A 20683-nucleotide genomic window follows, 5' to 3' on the forward strand; every position below is an offset into this window, starting at 1 on the left:
ACACTTGACTAGAAGAACTCATATACTGCCACAGAAAACAAGCATTTGAAAGCAAACAACTTTTCTATTGTTATGGTAGCAGTGTTCGAATGTTAGTTTACTTATTTAACAAAAGGTTTCAAAACCAAATTGGTTCAAGAATCAATCGATTGATTTCCATTGTTCAAAGGACTGAAAAGTTGCCGCTGCTCCACTTTTTGCCGATGATTGCCGAAATACACCACTAGTGTTTGCGGAACTATCGTTTGTGACGTCGACTTTGATGAACCCTCTCACTGATTTTTCCCAGCACCATCTATAGCTCTGTAGTTCTATCACGTCGTTTGCGCAAATATTTACTTGTACCTACTTTCAACACTGTAAAAACATTTAGTAGCATAATGCAGTAATTTTAGCGCATCAATATTAAAATCAACAGAAATGTTGAATCTAACACAAGACCCACCTTGACGTAATGAGCGCAAGCTAATTACTGATGGCCAGCGAAGTTGTTTCGAATCAAGCTTTGTCCACATTTTTCTTTCATGCGCAGCTCATCGCCAAAACAAAGCACAAAGGACAAAGCACAATATGATTCTGCCCACAATGAGACAAATGTTTATACGAAACATTTTCAAATTCACCATTTCCACTGTATGAGTTATATCAATTTTATACACGGCTTCATGCATAGAAGTAATATTTCATATCATGACCACGATGTAAGAAATATTAACGCATGCAGCGCGTAGCAAACCAGGTGGTAACGCAATGTTCGTAGGATGGAAGTTTCAGGTCTCAAACCAGATGGCAAATAATCACAGAAACCCCAAAACACCGCTACAAGTTTTTCGTACCCGCCAGTGACATGGGGCTTAGTAAGGTGTTCTTTGAACTCTCTGGATTCTTGCGTGGGGCGGTGCAAGGTGTGCCCTTGCAGCTACCGGCCGTGGTATGCGATTCTTTGGGCGTATTCGGGGTCATTCTGGGCATTTTCGAAGTGTACTTTTTTGCCTAATCCCGAACGGCCGTGCCCCATTTTTGGACGCAAAAGACCTGAGTTCAAAAATATGATTGGTTACACAACGTGAAAGACAATCAACAAATGGATCGCTTGCAGCCAATTAAAATGTTCTGAGCTTTCTGCTAAACTAAAGGCAGTTAAAATTTTTGATCAAACCTTGATCAAATGCTGCTGATTTTAGCCTAAACTGAACCGATCAAAATTTGCCATTTTTCTCAATAAAACGAACAAATTTTAAGCGGCCAGGTTTACTGCGCATTCCAGATCTATCAGCGATTTAAACAGTAAAACTTGCGCGGGGAAATTACGCCCCGTTGAAATAAATTAAAACAAAATATTCCGACCAACAACAACGCACAGAATCTCAGCAAACCATGTTTGCTTAAAAGCGGGAAAAACTATTATGACGTCACATACAAAACCAAGGGGCATTGTTACGACACATCGAGTTCATAAACAAAGTTGAAGACGAACGAAAAAAGTCGAAAGTAAAATAAATAAACAAACCTTTCCTGGCATTGCTTGAATTGCCTCAAATAATCGGCCGACATCTTCTGGTTTAGAAAAGCAGTTGGACAGATCAAGATACTCGATGCGTTTCTCAACTTTAGTGAGAATAAACAGGAGCGAGTCAATTTGTGATTCTGTCAACTTTTTATCGGATAAACGCAGGTCTTCTGGGAAGAGTTTCGCTGCATTCGTGGTGAGCTGCTCGTCATTGATTTGATGAATTTGCTCATAAACACGCAGCAATTCCAGTGCCTCATATCCTAAACAAACATAACTTTCGTTTTCACTTGTTTTACATTTAAATAACTGTAAGCCTATCTGTGACTTGAACCTGGTGTAGACTAGGCTACAAGTTGGTTACAAGCAAATGTCAAAAACACATTTTATGCCTTACTGTGGCGCCCAACACACAAAATAAAACCGGTATAAGGTTAGAATATTGGCTTAAAAATCACACAGCCTTGTCATTATATATTTGCAAATATAAATTACCGAGTTTATACACTGCTAAAATACATTTATACACTGCTCTTGCCAAATACATTACCTTTATCACCATATACATTACATCCATGTTGAAACTTTTCTATTTTTCGAGTTATTTTTCTGCGCTCTTCATTTTCTGCAAAATAATGAAACATTTTAGATTCACAGCATTGCATGTTATAGAACACGAAGATATGGAAACTAAGTACAAGGATATAAACTACACTTATTCCTAAACATATTTCTTAACACATTTTGGTAAAAAAATTACCTATATGCAATAGAAAAAATCAGGTACGGGTGCAGTTTCTTTAAAATAAAATCCCACTAGAAATTGGTGGTAAAACAAGTAGGCAAGGCTGTAACCAAGTCATTTTTTTAAGACTCGAGTCAAGTTAAGTCATTTGGGAAGTTGACTTAAGTCGAGTCGAGTCAAATTGGATCAATTCAAATTAGACTAATTGGATCAAGTCAAGTTAAAATATTATGCTTGTCAAATGAAGTCATGTCATTGGCTATACCTTTAACCGATGATTCACAACCAAATCAAATGTCTGTAATTCAGTTGGTTAATAAATTAACAACAAGGATTTATTGACTTGTGCCAACTTACTTTCCAAGACTCGAGTCAAGTGAAGTCATTTCAAGTATTGACTCAGGTCAAGTCAAGTCAAGTAAGTTAAAAACGTGACTTGAGTCATTACAACACTGCAAGTAAGGGTAATGTCTGTAGATCTGGTGCCTTACAGCCGGTTGAATTACCTAAGTCTACACCTCTTTAAACCAGAAACACTGAGTAATTTGTTTTTCACAAGACTTGGACTGGTCAAATCAAAGAAAAGTATGATTCTTACCTTATCCGTGGACAACCATTACCTGGTGGATGCTGACTGGCGTTAGACGTAGACAGAAAATCTAATAAAACGCTTTCTGTTTCTGTGTTATTAATTATATTGATGTGTGGTACTATGTGTTGATTTAAGATTAAGGGGATTACAGACATTAATTAGTAACTTGCTATTTCTAGCCTATTCCATCCAAGCTTTCTGAAATCTTTAAAAAAAATAGCCTTTGTAGGTCTAGCCTAGCCCTGTACAGCTAGATTAGACTATAGGCCAGTAGCCTACTTGCTGTTACCGGTACACAAGGTTATGCGTACACGGTACCGGTATATCATTTCGATTGTTTACATTTAAATCGTTTCAATTTGTTTGAACAACACCTAATTTACTAACTTTGCATTACATTTACCCAGGATATCAGAAACAATCTAAAGAATTGAAACGGTTGCTGCAACATTTTATCATTCAAAGTGACAATTTCACGGCTTCAGTTTACTGAAGTTGCTGAACCATAACACGGTGATCGGCAGATTTTACTGATGATTTTATGACTCTCGTATGTGGTGGCGAGGTGGTCGGCGATTGAATTATTCTCACTCGGCGATTGGGTTCTTATAATGGATGTCTCTGTTTGACTTACTTGTTGTGCACAAATTAATTTTTGAGGTGATTTAGTCATGAGAGGTGAGAATTTGGGTCGTAGTATACACAGTAGTTTTAAATTAATTTAGAGTTCAGAAAATAGAATATCATTTTAAGTTGAAATTTAGCGATTATTTCAATTCGCCGCTTAGCTCAGTAATTTAATCACGAGAAGTAAGGGTTTGAATCAGAGGGTATTAGTTTTAGGTTAATTTATATTCCACACTTTAGCAAAATTGACATGTCTTATAAGTTGAAAATTAGCATTCGCCATTAGCTGTTTACACTAGTCATATTTTCCTACTTCGATAAACGGCGGCTTAAATTGGTCAGTAGCTAAGATTGAGACTTGCCAACGTTGTTATAGTTTGTTCCAGTTTGAGGTCTCTGGTATAGACAATGAGTTTCTAGGTAGTGAATACATCATAGAAAAATCAAATGGTAAATATACAGAAACTACAGACTGCACCTTATTACATGTCAACCCTTAAATCACGTAAATATTGGTTAAAATTAGTGGAGAAGTTTGCAATCTTAGAAATGTCTTGTCGCATGCCAGGAGGGTACACTCCCAACTGAGAACCCCTGCTCTAGTACAACTAACTTACACAGGTTAGTTAGGAGATGGCTCAGAAGCCCACTTGTTGTTACTGGTTTGAAAAAGCATACGTGCGTGGTAACGACATACTTTAGTCATTAGAGAAAAATTTGTAACACAGAATAAAAACTATGTTCAAATTGCTTACCTAAAGAACCTTGTTTTGTTGATCCAGTATGTGGTGAATTTCTGAAAAGAAACAAACCTTAAAGGTTGAGGGAAATTATAATTAGTAATCAGCAACATTGGATAAACTGTCTATGATAAAGTACAAACTATCAAACAGCAATGATGCAAAGCTGACTTCATTGGATAGTATGGTCCCTCAATTTCCTCGTCACTTAGATACCACCACAGATAAGCAAGTAGACCAGGGTATGGTCCTGTAAGTGTGAGTAAAAATTTATCATAATCTCTCTTTCCGTTGTTCAAAAATCCCAGCAGGTCCATAGATTCGGCCAATTTCTCATCACCATGTTCATCCTAGAAACAAAATCAGCTTCAAAATAATATTTAGTTTGTGTTTTAAACTTAACTTCGTTAAGTAAAGAATTGACAAAGTTAGGTTTGAAATGGTGTCTTTGTTTCAATAAATATTGCACAAGATAAAAATTTAATCGCTAATTCATAATAAACCCTGATATGATGCGTATTTAAGAATTAAGATGCGCATTTACACATGTTTGTTCAGCCAGCCGCCTGATTTTATCTTTTCTTACCATATTTCGTATCACTTTTTGAAGAAGTTGATGGACGTTTCTACATTCCTTAATAGGAAACTTTCTCTCATTTCTTAAGGAGGATGGCACATTATTGATACTTATGTTGAATTCATTTTCAAAGTATTTAAGAGCTTGTTGATATTTTTCAGCATTTTTTCGGGATTGGCTGTAAAACCACCTATTGGCTTCCTGTTAATGCAAATATTCAATTTTCATTAAAAATATAGAAAAGACGCAAAGGTGAATTATACTGTAATCATCAAATATTATCTGTTATATTTTTGATCCGAACCAACCTTATAGAAGTCAATTTTCTTCTTTGACGTCCATAAAAGTGGATGAAACTTCACAAGTTGAATTGCTGGTCGCTTTTCTGGGTCAAAATCAACCTCCTTTTTTTCTTGGTCAAAGCCAAACATCTTCTTTATCAAATCCTTAGCAAGTTCCTTTTGCTCTTGGGATAAATTGTCCACTAGAAATGTTGTTCAAACAGGAAAAAGGTACGTTTTGTAGACAAAATATGGTTTAGTTATTCTACGTGAAATTTTACAAGAACCAAACATAATAATATAAAATGTAAACAAAAACAACTGGCAAAGGTTGCAGAAAACTTACAGCGATGCTTGATAGCATCAAAGAAGATCACTATAATAGAGAGGCACGTATGTGTCACCTTAAAACACACATGCCCGAGGGTATGAGCACAACAAATATCCTACTACCTCAATTTAGGTAGTTTATTTAGGTATTTAACAACAAGCATTCTACTATCTGAATTTAGATTATTATTTTTTTAGATCAAAAAACGAACAAAAAGCGCTGGAATTGGCACTACGTGGCACTATGTGTTAATTAAAATGAAGTTATAAAAACATACTTCTAAAAATCTTGAAGTAATCTTTCTTGAAAAATGTAATTCGGTACAGGGATTCGGTACTTTTACAAAAAACTACTGACGGTACTGGAATCAGTATTGAAAAAAGAACCGCGGTACCGTAATTCGATACCATAGTACCGTGGTACTGCCTACCTCTGATGTCCGAGTGCACAAATGTCATTATTAAGTCATTATTAAGCAAAACAAAGTGTATCAACTTTTAGACAACAAGGCACCTGAGTCAAGAAGATCCAAATCAGGAGAAGCTTTTTGTTGAATGTTGTGGGGTGCTTCGTGAGAAGTTTTGTCACCAAATGGATGACGCCCATTTGTGAGGACATAATACAAGGTAATGCCAAGTGAAAATATATCGCCAGACTTTCTCTGTAAAATTTTGATATTTAAAGATTAAATATAAAGACACCTTCAAAAAGTATTGATGATTTGAGTAAGATTGCAGAGGTCGGTCTGACTTGATGGAAGTGGTTTAATTCATGATGATTGAGGCATACAATGTTTGATTGATAAAGTACAAAGTTATAGTACAATCATACAAAGTTTGTGAGATAAAAAATAAAACTAAAATGTTAAGAATTCGGAGATTTATTATTCTGGAGTGTGCATCACTACAGCTAGTGTACCCATGATGTTTCACGACTTCCATCTTCTCTCCGATGATACTCAGGAGCCATGAATGCCTCAGTGCTAGTTGAAGTGGTGGGTGCGCTCGATACATCAGTTGCCAATATTTTGCTTAAACCAAAATCAGTCACTTTTATTGTTGCATTTTTATCACTTGAACGAATCAAGAAATTGCTTGGCTTCACGTCTCTATGAACTAAACAAAGAAAAGTTTATTTATGTTTATTTATACACATAACAAATATCAACTATTTCAAAAGCATATTTTAACAGCGAAGGAGGCAAAGTTCAACTGATTTGAAAGAGGTGAAAGAATTAGAATCTTGACCAAATTATTGTTTGTTTACACTGCACGCAAAATTTAGTAATGTGTGCTCAGAAACCGTACAATGGAGTGGGTACAAAAGGATTTTGCACACCTAATTAATTATATCTGCCAAACTGCAATCTTCACTGAGCATATCACAGTTGACTGTCATATTTTCGTAAAAGTTTTAGGTCCTAAAATGTTTTTTAAGAATAGTTTATCCGGTGGATTCAGAAAATAATTAAATGTGTTCTTTGATATCAAACAAATTAGTTTTTGAGCTAGCAATGAACACTCTATGAGCAAGTTATAAAAAGTACTTACTAATATTTTGTCCATGTAAATAGAAAATTCCCTCAATTATATGTTTGCAGATTTCCAAAGCAGTTAAATTGCAAGCATTAAGTTCACCCTTCTTTGTCCACTGCAAAAAATACGTAATAAACTATTTTATTTTTCTGTATCAACTCTTGTTCCATTGTAATTTTTAGAAATTTGTTCGAGACTTTGCAGGACTAAATTTGGTGCATTTATTTAAACAAATAATGGAATTAATAATATTTAGGAATATTTGGAGCAAATGTTCTTAATTCACTGCCACTCACTAACCAACTTATTTCTCCAATTTAACTTAAAATTGCTTGAAAGATAGTCGTGAATACCAGTCACTGAAAAAAGTATATACTTGATTCGTTTAGTGGTTTAGTAGCTTGATTATTGGCAAGCTTCCTGTTGTAACGTCGTGTCAAAATAAAATCTTTGTAATCTGTTTAATCATCATTTTTGAAAGAAAAAATGTTTCTATTTGGGTAGCCCATAATTCTCACAACGCACAATGTAAGACAACGGTCCGGTATCGACACAGTGTTGACTGCAGTATTTTAGGATTTAGGAAAACTTAGTATCTAAATCGAATCTCTTTATTCACTAACAGCGTGTGGTGGCTTTTAACACATTTTATCGCTATCGATGATAAGTAGCCAGGGCGGGCATTTGACCAATGCGAGCGATGCGACTGCATTAACCCAGCGCTGCGTAGCACTGAAACAAGAATAACAATTTAGCTTTTATTTTGTACAAACCACCGAAGTATTATTTCATGATCTGTTCTAAAAAGAAAATCGGCAAGAGGCTTCGCAATAGCAAAGGCCGGCTCTATATGTACATAGGTCAACCCTAGTCCAATGCACAGGCTGATTGCCCCCTAAAATCTACTATGTGACACAATAAAATCAGCATACCTCCTCAAGATCACCATCACACATTTCCATATACAGTGAAATCGCATCCTCCTAAAAGAATGTGTATGTGAAACTTATGTATGGTAGGCAGCATCTTTTTACCAAAATTAATTGAAACAGGCCACACTATTTCACCCTAATGCAAAGCATTTTCATAATCAAATAAACTCTTAAATACTTCTTCAATGGTATCAAGATAAAGGACCACATTTGGGTGATGAAAGCTGTTGTCACATATTTTCTTGAAAGTGTGTGCTTCGCTTTCTGGATATTTGACATGGTCCTTTGAAACCCGCTTCTCAATGATCACCGTTCCATCATTTTTCCGGCATCTACAATCAAAAGTATGTTTAAATTATTTACTGGATGAATATATACTTGCTTCTAGTGATTGTAGCAACACTTGAGAAAAGTTTTCACCAACTCTGGTGGATGTTACAAAAACGTTTTCTAATGTTTGCCTTTCTGTAAGTTATTACGATTGTTTGCCCGTTTTATGCAGACCTTATTTAAAAAGCAAATAAAATGACTGATGGTAAACCGCACAGAAGCGCAACAAACGCTGAGGACATGTCTTTTTCTAGAAGACAAAAAATAACATGCTACAGGTGCGGATGGAAAGGTCACATAGGATGAGACCCAAAATGGCCAGCCAAACGAAGAGGGTGCTGCAAATGTGGGAACACGAGTAACTTTGCTGTTTGCTGCAAAATGGACCAGAATCTAAGACAAAAAGCTGCTGGAAGCCTACGTCAAATCCAAGATTCAGGTGCTGAAGGACCAGAATATCTGTCAAAGTTAGAAATGAATGACCTTGGTAGCTATCAAGGTGAAAGTTGAACTGATTGTTGATTCAGGAGCATCCTGCAATGTTATAAATTATATGCTGTGGGAACATTTGAAACTAAGATCTGCAAAATGTAAGTGTTTTTAACGATAGAAATAATTACGCTTATGGCAGTGATACCTCCTAGAAGGTGATTGGTGCATTTCAAGCTTGTGTGAACGTTCCTGGGAAAACTCCACCTACTATTGACTTCGTAGTTATTGAAGGAGACGGAGAAGCACTTCTTGGAAAGCGTACTGCAACAGATCTTGGCATTCTCTCAATTAAAGCACTGAGCAGTTATTACAGAAGTATGGTTCCTGTTTTGAAGGGATTGTAAAGGTGAAAGATTTCCAGTTAAAGAATCTCGTTGACGAAAATGTCACTGCTGTCTGTCAACATCTATATTGTATCCCTTACCAGTTACCACATTTGTGACCGTTTAACCAAGAAGCTGAAGGAACTGGAATCCTTTGATATCATTGAAAAGGTTAGTGGATATACAACTTGGGCTTCACCGGTAATTGTCATGTCAAAATCGAATGCTGACATTCGCCTGTGTGTGGTGGTGTAGCAAGCTAATAAAAAGCTATAAAGACATCCAATACCAATCATTGATGAAGTATTACAAGACATGAACCAATGTGAAATGTTTAGTAAACTGGATATCAAATCGAATGATCATTAAAAATCGCTTATCATCAAATCGAATTAGACCCTCAGTCTAGAGAAATAACAACATTTGTCACTCATGAAGAGTGAGTAATGTTTGTCACTTAATTCATTGTAAAAGTCTCATGTTTGGTGTGAGTTGTGCACCCGAAGTGTATCAACGTGTGATGCAACAGACTATACAATTTGCTGGTGACCATGATGCAGAAGTCGAGGAAAAGGGGAAGGACCATGCAGATTTAAGACAGTCTGTTGTGCTTAGTGCCGTTAGACCTGGGTTAGACCTTAAATTATTATCTACTACATTCCTTAGAGAACCTTTTGTTGTGGTAGAAAAACATGGAAACAGTGTTGTAGTTGATAATGTTGGTGTGCAGGATAAATGTAATGATAATTTTGTAAAATGTTTTTATTGAATATGACTTGGGAAGAAAAACTCTGTCGATCCTGTTTTAACCGCAGTGAACTGTGTTCTTTGATGCTAGCTAAATTCTGTTTACAGGGAATTATACATTTGACATGGGAGGAAATATAGCATCTGTATAATATTTGTGTTGGCGGCACCATGTGTTTGTTTGTACCTTATATGCGGTCATGTTGTTAGTTGACATTGTCAAATAAACTTATTTCTGTTGGAGCGTATAAGCCTTGGATGACATATGGTGTACTAATAAAAAAAGGCAATCAGGCATTCATTCTTTTAAACCTATTTCTATTTGCTAACGGTTCTTAACCGGAAAAATGAATGAAAAAATTCTTTCAAATAAAGTTTGGTTGTAGCCTACCCTTTTATTTGTGTTTTTGGTTTATTAAGCGCTCTTATCTGTGTAAGGACACGTTTAATAAACAGAGTTAAAAAAAATATTACGAAAAAATTATATCGTTGGCAGTTCGAAAAGAACACTGAGTACTTCGTGAAACACGTTTGGAAACACAAAGAAACAGATTATTTCTTATACTTAATCTGAAACACGTTCACATTTAAGTAGACATGAAACATTTCAAAATCAATGTACCATACGTTAAGTTCTGTTTTTGTTCGGGTTGTAGGTAAACTGGCAGCATTCAAATCTCTGTATACAAAGCCGAAGATTGCAAAATAACACTTTGACAGTTTTCAGATTAACTTAGGTAATCACGGTAAAAAAAACATGTTTAATTACAGTATGAAAAACTCACTGTGTCAGTGAAAACAATAGGGTTGGCGAAAACGAACATGTAAACTTAGTAGGCATAAGTACTCCATACTACCATTTTATTTGTTTTCTGCAGTATAGCAATTGCCCAATCGCTGTATACTCCCAAACAGGTGTGGCCAACTCATGCCTAAACTGATGCTACGAGAGTTGCTATTTTATATTACTGCAATACATAGACTTTACCTTTGTGGTACATTTCAAAACTGTAGCGGCAAACACATAGTCACAATGGAATGAAAATATGGCCAAACAAGTAGTTTATATAAACTAGGTAAATCATATTAGGTACTACGACACTTCTGTCGTTCGATAAAGTGTCGTTCGATAAACTGTCTTTCGATTAAGTGTCGCCTCACGATCATATTATTACATAAAACATACTATTTGATTTCAGCCTCTAAGAAATCAAAGGCGTCACAACTATGTAATAAATGTGTGATTATAATTTGTTGCATAAGATCAAATACTGTGCTGATGCACCTGCGAAACTTATCGCGGTGTTTGTGCGTTTCGCCGGTAAGTTTTTAAACTTTCTTAAAAGACTCGGTTTGTTACTTGTCAGTCACTTAATACGCCTACTACTGAAATACCGACTAACTCTACCAAAGGAACCCCTTCCTCAATTTTAGCCCCAACCAGTCTTAATCCTGGTTTTTAAACAAAGTATATTTTTAAATAGACTCTGACTGCACCTTATTAGCCAAACTATACCACAAAAAGAAAAAAAAAGAAGATATAAAGATGGATGGATAAGTTAACAAAACATCTACTATGATAAAAATTCCAACAAAAAGATAAGAAGCCTAATAGTAAACTTAAATTTTCTTTGTTTGCTTTGAAACAACACAAACTTGCTAGCATTAAACGACCTAGATAGAAAGTATAACTTACTTATAAATCTTTGAAACCAAGGTACGTTTCCATGGTGAACTTGTTTCTCGTGGATATTTTTTTTTACGTGAAAATATCCTGCTGAACATTTTTTCAAACTGGCAACATTTTGTGGAACAAGATAAGTTCTTTGGCCAATATAATGGCCAAAATACAATATAATGTCAATGTACTTACATTTTTTTGGTTAAAACATATCCAATGATGTTAAGTCATAAATGTTTAAATACAATTAATCTTTCCCTTACTCTAAATAAACTTCTGTTTAGTTGAAGCATTAACAGTTACTTGAAGTTAACAGCATCAACCACAAAATTTATCTTCTTTTGTTTATTGAGCAAACATGTAGCTATTAATTAACCAAAAGCACAATTCAACTGCTGAGTCTAGTTAGCATACAAAGGTTTAAACCCTATGTCCTTAAGTATCAACCTCAGCAAGTAAGCGCTCGTGAAATCTTCAATTAAATTGACTATCGCCCAGAATGGTAAGAAAATAAGACCAACAGACTCACCTAACACATAGGCTTGTTATACAAGATAATGAAGTTCTGCCTGCACTAAATCAACAACTATTTCAACTCTTAATTATTCCATAGATCTCTCAATACCAACCTATCTCATACATTACAATTCAATCTGACATCGCTGCTGTGAACATTAGCATTGACTAATGGTGCAACGTCTTGTGACATGACTTCACTGTGTCAACATTTTGCACAAGTCAAACAGCAAATGTTATAAATGAACAACGCAACCATGGGCCAATATTACCTTGAAGTCATAAAACATAAGTTCTAAACGACAAAAAGTGAAAATAACGGCAGATCATTGCCATAGTGCTTCACATCAAATTACACTTCACTGCATGTTTTGGATGATTTTAGGCTGCATTGACTGCTGAAGGTTTGCTGATTCATGCTGTGTAAAGTTGCATTGCACAAAATATTTGCAACATTTCTAACCCCATGGTTTTACGAATGATTTTGCATTTCAAGATACGCCTTTCATGCCATAAAATTTTGACAAATCAAACAAGAGCAGTTTCAGGGATGAACAACCATAGACGTAGGATTCATCCTGACAAAGCAAAGAAACCAAATCAGATTCTTTTAAATCTAGGAAGGAAAGCTAGAAAGTCCGTTCACTCCACGGTTGATTCTGTTCTGGTTTGCATCATAATTGTGCTACGTACAACTTGTGGCAAAATATAAACAACAAAACATGAAACAATAAGATGCGGCAGCAATTCTGGTTAAAAGTGTGGAATAAAACTTAGTTTACTCTTTAAGCCATGATGTAAAATGATAAATTGAAGTTGTAAATCAATGGACATAACGCCGTTGTTAACCATTCATCGTAATCCTGACATAAATCAGCCAAAAGTTATAATAGTGAAGCTTTTAGTTCTTTCATTTTCCTGCTTACTTTGAAACGCCCTAATTTAAAAATACTAAATTCTAAAATTCAATTATGAAATATTTTGCCTAAATCGTCTCCCAATTGTTGTAAGAAATATGGTTACAACTGCTTTGTTTATCATAAAATGTTTTGTCAAAAACCTAGCATGAAACTTTATAAAAAAGGCGGCAGCTATTGTCAAGTTTGGTCAAACATTTAAATAAGTATTAGGGTTTAAAAGGTTGGCACCTATCATTGTAAGTCCCGTGAATGTCTCATTTTTTGAAAGATCGTTTCTTCTCCTTAAGCTGACATTTTGTGGCAGCAACCACAATCTCTAAAAATTAGAGGTCAGGGTGCATTCTGTGATGCATATGTATGTATATGTATATGCCGAAGGCACATAATGAGAAAGCCAAAGACGCGCTATGACTCGAACTGCAGAGTATGGCAAGTTTTCAGCAAGATCTTGTATGACAAGCAACCAAAAATGTTTAGTGTGCTCTTGAGTGCGCAACTTATGATTTAATTTAAATTTGAAATTTAGATTAAATGGAAAACTTTGGTTTAAAACTTAAGTTAGTAGCTTATGTTACAATAATTTCAAGGCTCACCAAGGTCAATTTAATTGCATGAATGACGACCTTGACAGTTGACACCATCTTGAATTATAATTTCTGAGCTTCATGTTTTGACACTGAGTCCACAAATCCAAGTCGTGTAACAGTAGCAAGCCAGACTGCAGAGTTTGGCATAGGTGCACTCAATACTGCTTTCATGAGCTTAATTGCCGCACTTAACAGGGGTTATTTTGCATTTAATGACTTATACAAAAATTATGTTCACTAAATTTTCAATTGATTCAAAGATTGAAAAAGTCAAACTGTGCACATTACAACTAAGTGCATATTTCCATTAAGCTTGAGCAGTTTTGCACACTGCACTTGTCATTTTTGGTTGTTTGGTGCACACAAAATCTTGCTGAAAATGGACATATTCTGCAGTCCGGCCAGCAAGTCGTTAATTAATATATAGCCTAGAAATTAGATTAACTAGACACTGCAAGGAATAGCTTAGAACTTAATCTACCACATTTTCGGTCCAATAGCATAATAATATACAGGAAAAAAATGACTGAATGCGTTTCCAAAAATTTGGTTATGAATATCTCTGTATTTAGCCTCTACCAACTGGATAAATACATTCTTGCGGCTAAATGCTGGTCTGACATGACTAAATCTTTTCCAGTCATTTTTGGTAATGATTATTCCCGTATTTAGACTCTAACGTCACGGACTATGGTTAAGCGTCAGGGTTAATGCAAAACTAACCCAACAGCTCAGCACTCCAATATCACTGAATATCAACCTGTATCAATATCAACAGTAGGTCTGCTGTAAACCAAAACAGGAACTATCAGTATACTGGCTGACTGGAAAGTTTGCTAACAGTCTGCACAGAACGTCATAGACTAGAGCAGAGGTGACGAACATGCGGCCCGCGGGCCGCATTCGGCCCGCCAGACAATTTTGTGCGGCCCACCAAACGATTTGACAAACGCCCATACATGCAAGGCATATAGGACTTATTTAGGGTTGCCATACCGTCCGGAATTTAGGGTTAAATTTTGCGTCCGGGAGACCAGCAGTCTTGAACGAAGCGTCCGGTGAGACCAGCAGTCTTGAACTTTCTTTCACCTGTTTCTAATCTTTGCGCAATGCGATATCAAAAGCTGATAGCACAATTGAGTCGCAGCAGTATGTCTTCAATAGATTGCCGCTCTCAATCGATGTATTTTTTGCGGCCGCGGGAGCAGCTAAAAATCTGCCAAATGAAGCGGTTGTGCTTGAATGCTAATTATTATGCAAAATGTTAAAAAAATTGTGCGGCCCGCTTGCTCAGCCGTAACTGACAAAGTGGCCCGCGTCATCGAATAGGATCGTCACCCCTGGACTAGAGGGTAGTCAATAATTGACACTACACCGGTAAGCATTGCGCTTGCGAAACTCAAAATAAAATCCTCTCTAGGGGAATTACCAAGATCATGTATCTTGTTTGTTTAGCTCCATCGACATCTCCATGGTTCTGTGCGTGTGAAATCACAATACAGTTAAGCTTCTATGAAGATAAAACAAGCCATGCAAAAACCGATATCAAGAAACCCTTTCAAGTATGTTCATTGCTCAAGTTTTAATGAGCTCAGGTCATGGAAATATTATTCAACCTGGAAAACAAAATTTAGAGAAGTTAATAAAACGAAATATATCGTGATACAATCAGGTTTGCTTGATCACCTCGTTATCAGGATATCACAAAAATCTATTGAACCAAGTCTTTCTCATGTTAAAACTTAATATTTTAATGTGAAGGTCAATAAATCTTGTTTAAAGGGTTTGCCTTAGTTCTAAGTGAGGAAAATTTCAAGCATATTTTTCTGGAATATTTCTATGGTCACCTGGATTCGAACTCGGTAAGATGTCTTTGTTGGAGGCAAATATGATCTATCTTTGATTGTAAACACAGCAATTGTCACTTGACAATAAAGTTGATGCTCACGAAGTATATGAGTTGTTGCTGCATATACTTCGAACTATCGAGTTGTTACTCAATCAAAACATTTAGAATGTTGAGCTTATATCTTTTATAAATGAGGACATCTATGTGCAAATGCATATCCATCTATCAGCTTTCCCCTTAAACTGCAAAACACATTTTGCAAATGTTTTACTACATATCAAAAAGAATGAAAAAGGAAAAGCGAGTGATTTATGACGTAATACCGTACATCTTAACAAATGTAGGCACAAAATTTATTTTTCAAATACAGTACTGTAAAGCGCTTTAACATTATTACACCTTGACAGAAACCATGGATGCGGAATCAGCCAAATAAAAACCCTTAAACCTCCCGTTAGAAATATAAAAGCACAATCTTTAAGTAGTTTGACATGAAAGCAACAAACAGATGCCTACGTCTTAAACAAAATCACAAGTTGAAAGCGGAATTTTTGTAAAATCTTTTCGATTGTTTTTTCAATCCCGGTAGAAATTCTTCTGCAAAAAATCAAGCTTCTTCGTCGGCAAAATATTGGTATTCTTCGTAGTTGTTGACGTCATAAAATGAGGAAACTATTCCTTCCAACCTGGCCTGGCCGGCGTCCCCGTTCAAAATCGATCCCAAGTCGTATTCCGGGTCTTGTGGGTAATTGGCAAAGTTCGAGTCGGGAAATTTGAAATATTCATCCGATGAAATCACAGAACGACCGTTGGCTGAGGAACAACATGAAAATATAATTACAGCCAAATACTCTGACATTGTTTATAGTAACGAACTGTTAACTTGTTAAATTAATTGTCGCTGATGATCATCAAGAATCTCAAACTTACCTTCTTGGTAATCGTACTCGCTGTAGTCCGAGTTGTAATCACCATCTTGAATATCTTTCTCTTCATCTTGCTGAAGCATGCTCTTCAAGTCCAACTTCTCCTCAAAGTTGGAAATGAGAGGTTGCGGATATTCCTCAACATCGGGAGGTTCCTGGGTAGGGCCGGTGTCGTTTTGTTTGTCCGGCTGAAATCTCTGGATGTAGGCGGGCACGAGAACTTGAAGCAACAGCATGATGCTGTTCAGGACCCGGACTCGATCTCTGTTCTCATCGACAGCGTCGTTCGTTTCTCTCGCGATCTACAGAAAAATAAACAAGGGATTTAGTATATACAGGATGCTACTATCAATGTTAAGTTAATGCTTGAGACAGCTGAGGCAAATAGACATCATAGCAAACTATGCAGTCAGTCTGTGCAGAGTTTTAATCATACTTAATAGGATTCTATTCATTTGTAATTATGTACGTTTGCTAATTAATATCTTAATATTATTATAATAAGTTTATAAAATTTTGTTTGTGGTTGTTCCAGCACTGACCTGTCGCAAGTAATCCAAAGCGGTGGAGAAATAATCAAAGTAATTGGTGGAGTTTGCTTCCATTATTTCGATTTCATTGCTCATGCGCTCCATCTGGCGGCCAGATGTGTCAAAAGCCAACTGTTTTGAAATAAAAGATTGTCCGTATTTTGTCATTGTATAAGCATGGGTGATAAATGTGCTGTTTAGCGCACAACACAATCTTACCTGGAAATCCACTAGGAGTGCTGCTATGCCAGTAACCTCAGCACTGAGAGTTTCATTGACATCAAAAACTGATTGTTCGATTGTGGCTATGGTGGAGGCAAAACTGGCGAAGACGTCCATTGGCTGAAAAGGAAAAATAGTTTAATACTCCATAAAAGCAATATTGCCTTCCACAATGCTCTACAGTCTACATTTAAATCTTGCAGATCTAAGCCCTGGTGGGATGAAGCCAGTTCGCACCAGTTTGCATGTGCTATACACAAAGCAAGGTTACAGCCTGACAATGCGTTCAGCAAGCGTGTCTCAATATCCCATCCGACGCTTCGCAGACTCATCAAAAAAATTAAGCGGGAACAAGGTTCCAACGAAATGTTAATTAAGAAATTGAGTGCTGGAAATTGGAATTGATGGCCCCACCTCGGAAGAGGCGCTACGACGCTGTCAACCAACGGCTGAAGAGCATAGTCGAAAATTATGACTCAACGAATATTGACATAAAAAGTTATCTTCGAGCAATTGCACACAACTTGTAATTAAATGAATGCGATTGAAATGTGCACTTCGTCAGTTGTCGTGCTTTTAACAGTGCATATCGTCAGTTGTTTCGATAAGTTGTGGTTCTTTTAATAAATTGTCGTTCTTTTAACAGTGCATATCGTCAGTTGTTTCGATAAATTGTGGAAGTTTTAACCCTATCCTAGACCTAACCAGGCTCGCGAGTTTACTAAAAAACTAGGTGTGGCCGACCCCGCACACACATTTGCAATCGTTAATTACTAGAAAACTATGCGTCGTAGACTGATGAGATTTTTACAGGTTAGTAGAAACATCAACTGGCTTCCTGTATACATCATAATTCTAAAACTAAAGAAAGTGAATTTAGTGTAAATTAGGTATTTCTAAAAGTGACACATTTCTTGAAATTCTTCTTGTTACACCGCGCCCCCGCTGTGAGAAGAGAACGAAAGAGTATAGTTAGTCAAGTTATTGGTGCGTAAATGAGTTAACGAAAACGTTACGCTTCAATGCGGAGAGAGCAAAATTATATAAATATCACAATATCTCAAAAATTACAAAATCCAACTTTACTTTGTTAGAGGGGCCAAGCCAGTTCAAAATATTCGATAGTTCGCCTCGGATCTTCCAAATGTCACCTCAGGTACAACTGATGTATACCCGGGCTACCTGAAACAAATTTACCATCGCATTTGCTTTGACGCCCGACGACAAACAATATAAAAGAAAAGAAAAAAGAAGTAGAAAAACACACAAAAATACAAAACTTACGTTTATAGAAGCTATTTAGTCCGATAGCAGAATGTCCCTTCGGTTCGACAAAATAATTACGTCCATGTTTGTATTTTGAAGTTTATTGTGTCAATTTGGTTGATTTTCATTTCATTTCCACAGACATCATAGATTGCGGGTTTAAGCTCAAAATTATTTTCAGCTTTTTACGCGGATAATTTTGGAAGGAAGCCAGACTTTAATCAACGCGCGCCGCGTCGAATGCCAGGTGACGTCACAAACAAATAAAGAAACTCGTGGTCATTTTATTTTGACGGTGGCTGAGAAGGTCGCAGCTGTAGGAACTTGTGCGTTGGCTTGGTCAGTTCAACATTTCCAGAGTTGAGTGAAAGCTTGTTCTGGTACGTTTGGTGAGTTGAACATTCAGTATTTTCTTGATAGCGATAAACATGCTTATGATAGTGGTATATTTTGTCCAAACTTGTTAGCTTGTCTTAACTTAATATGAGGTAGCACAATTGTATTGTTGGCATCTTGCATGTTTGTAAAAGTTCGAGTTTTACCACTTTTTCCTTTTCGTTAATTGTGCGAGAGCATGTTCTTTATTGTGCTATGACTAAATGGCTGAAGATTATGAGAATGTCAGTTTTAAGTTTTGGTTTATTGAATATATTTTCGGTTGACGTTTATATCTGTTATTTAAACTGGTTTATAGCTTGCTAGGTTATACAAGTACAAGTTAGCTTTCAAACTGGTTTTGGCTTGTTATATTTTTGTAAACAATATGACAACATTTTTGATCAAATTTTGTAATCTACTATTGTAGGCTTAAGTTTTTGTTGTAAAATATAATACGTTTTTAACTTGGAAACTTTAGATGCAAATTAGCGTAAACGATATCTTCAATCAAGCCATTATGTTTGTAGGTTCAAGCGGTAATTATCGGATCAACAAGCCGCCAATGACGTACACTTTCTAGAAAGGTTCTGTCTTCCAGCGGAACAAAGTTTTCATTCTTATGCAGCTAATTCTCATAATTAAGGGGCTGTAGCAAACTGTAGAATTGTTTATTACAGTTCACATAATTAAACTTTGTTTTCTGTAGTGGATCAGCTTTGTTCATGTGATTAGTGAAGTTCTCCAATCATAATGTATTCATGAAATTTCAACTACTTTTGGTGTTAATTTTTGAGCTGTCGCTATTTCAACGAAAACATCGTACATTCATAATTAACCTTCCATACCTCACGTTAACTAAACTTTTATCATATACTGTTGATAACTAAACCTAACAATATATGTTTTTTAGACTAAATCAAATACCCAGTAAAATCAAAGCAGCTTCGAAGACTGACTGCGTGACCTATTTCGAGTTCGGCTGAGAGTGAAATAGTCAGTTACCTTTTTGCGGTCCATTTAACAAAATTATAGACACGTTTAAGCCGTGTGAATTATATGGTGGGCCTCTAGTGGACACCGAATCACTCAATACTAATAGTGTTTTGAAGTTTTCAAGAAATTTTCCATGTTTATGAGGTTTAGCCACGCTACAAAACGCTGTTCAAATTTTTTTCAAGCTTGTCGTTTGCTGACCTGGATGCCGTACATGTTGCTTTGGTGGAGCTGCTTCGTATCCTGCTTCACCTTGCGGTTGAAACGCAGGAGAGGTCGTCCAATGGGCCTGGATCTAGAGATGACTTCACTGTGAGAGATGTCCTTTGAAATTCCGACATAGGGACGTCGGCGACCTTGCCTTAGCTTTTCAAGCTAGCGTGCTTTCATGTGATAGGATAGAGAGCTGCAGCCAGTGCGCTCCATCACACTGCTGTTCTTGATCTTGGTGCGCCACGTGACTCCTTAACTGCGTCGCAGACAGCGCCTATTAAGGTGTCAAACACCTAAATGTAAGATCTCTATGAATTTGTTGGACGTCCTACGTAGGACTTTAAAAAAATGTTTAGACCAATCAGAAGGCAGCATGGTTAGTGTTGTTTTCTAGCCTGGGAATTACCCTGGCAGTTGCCGTGCTTCAATATCTCAGCTCGCGTACAGAATTTGGCTAAAACTTAGCATGAAAGTAGCTAAAATTGGGTTTTTTAGACCAAAAATTCTAATGTTTATTTTGGGCCTTGTTTGTTTTGTTTTTTTTGATGGCATTTTATGGAATGGCAGTTCAAAGAATACTAAATTGACATGCAAAATTTCAGTGACCCATGGAGAATTTTTCGAGTAAACAGTCTTTTAGTAAATTCACTGTATAATAAAACAAACAAAGATTTTATGGCATTTTTTGGTGTTCGACCTTAAAGCCTTCAGCTTTCTCTTCTGTCACGTATATGTTTCTCATTTACTAGGTTGTTTGCTTTCATTACGGTTTTGTGGCAGATGCTGCGCATTAGTGTTGGTGCTGATGACCATTGAGAACCTCCCGCATTTGTTTGCAAA

General features: G+C 36.4%; 2 protein-coding genes across 2 annotated transcripts in view; both read right to left on the reverse strand.

Moving 5' to 3' along the window:
• LOC143470658 (uncharacterized) overlaps positions 1-4216 on the reverse strand; it is a 39461-nt gene extending 35245 nt beyond the window's left edge. Inside the window, exons 1-2 of the mRNA XM_076968916.1 lie at positions 2854-4216; positions 2061-2135 (exon numbers count right to left, since the gene is read on the reverse strand). The gene's annotated coding sequence lies outside the window, so the exon portion shown is untranslated. The remainder of the gene's footprint in view (positions 1-2060; positions 2136-2853) is intronic.
• A 3510-nt stretch (positions 4217-7726) lies between these two features.
• LOC143471301 (uncharacterized) lies at positions 7727-11711 on the reverse strand. The gene is made up of 3 exons (XM_076969740.1): positions 11459-11711; positions 8049-8202; positions 7727-7921 (listed from the first exon to the last, which is right to left on the reverse strand). Exons 1-3 carry the CDS (start codon positions 11545-11547, stop codon positions 7862-7864), a joined length of 303 nt encoding a protein of 100 aa, XP_076825855.1. The 5' UTR covers positions 11548-11711; the 3' UTR covers positions 7727-7861.
• Positions 11712-20683: the final 8972 nt, after the last annotated feature.

The sequence above is a fragment of the Clavelina lepadiformis genome, chromosome 9 (genome assembly GCF_947623445.1).
Source record: "Clavelina lepadiformis chromosome 9, kaClaLepa1.1, whole genome shotgun sequence".
NCBI classification, from domain to species: Eukaryota; Metazoa; Chordata; class Ascidiacea; order Aplousobranchia; family Clavelinidae; genus Clavelina; species Clavelina lepadiformis.

What these genes read in the sequence shown, in the direction of transcription:
- LOC143471301 (XM_076969740.1), bottom strand. Translation starts at nt 11,547, where the DNA reads ATGTTCAGCAGGATATTTTCACGTAAAAAAAAATATCCACGAGAAACA. An exon ending in TTGGTTTCAAAGATTTATAA is followed by an intron (nt 8,203 to 11,458) that starts GTAAGTTATACT and finishes TTTTGATTGTAG; the next exon opens with ATGCCGGAAAAATGATGGAA. An exon ending in ATCTTGATACCATTGAAGAA is followed by an intron (nt 7,922 to 8,048) that starts GTATTTAAGAGT and finishes ACATTCTTTTAG; the next exon opens with GAGGATGCGATTTCACTGTA.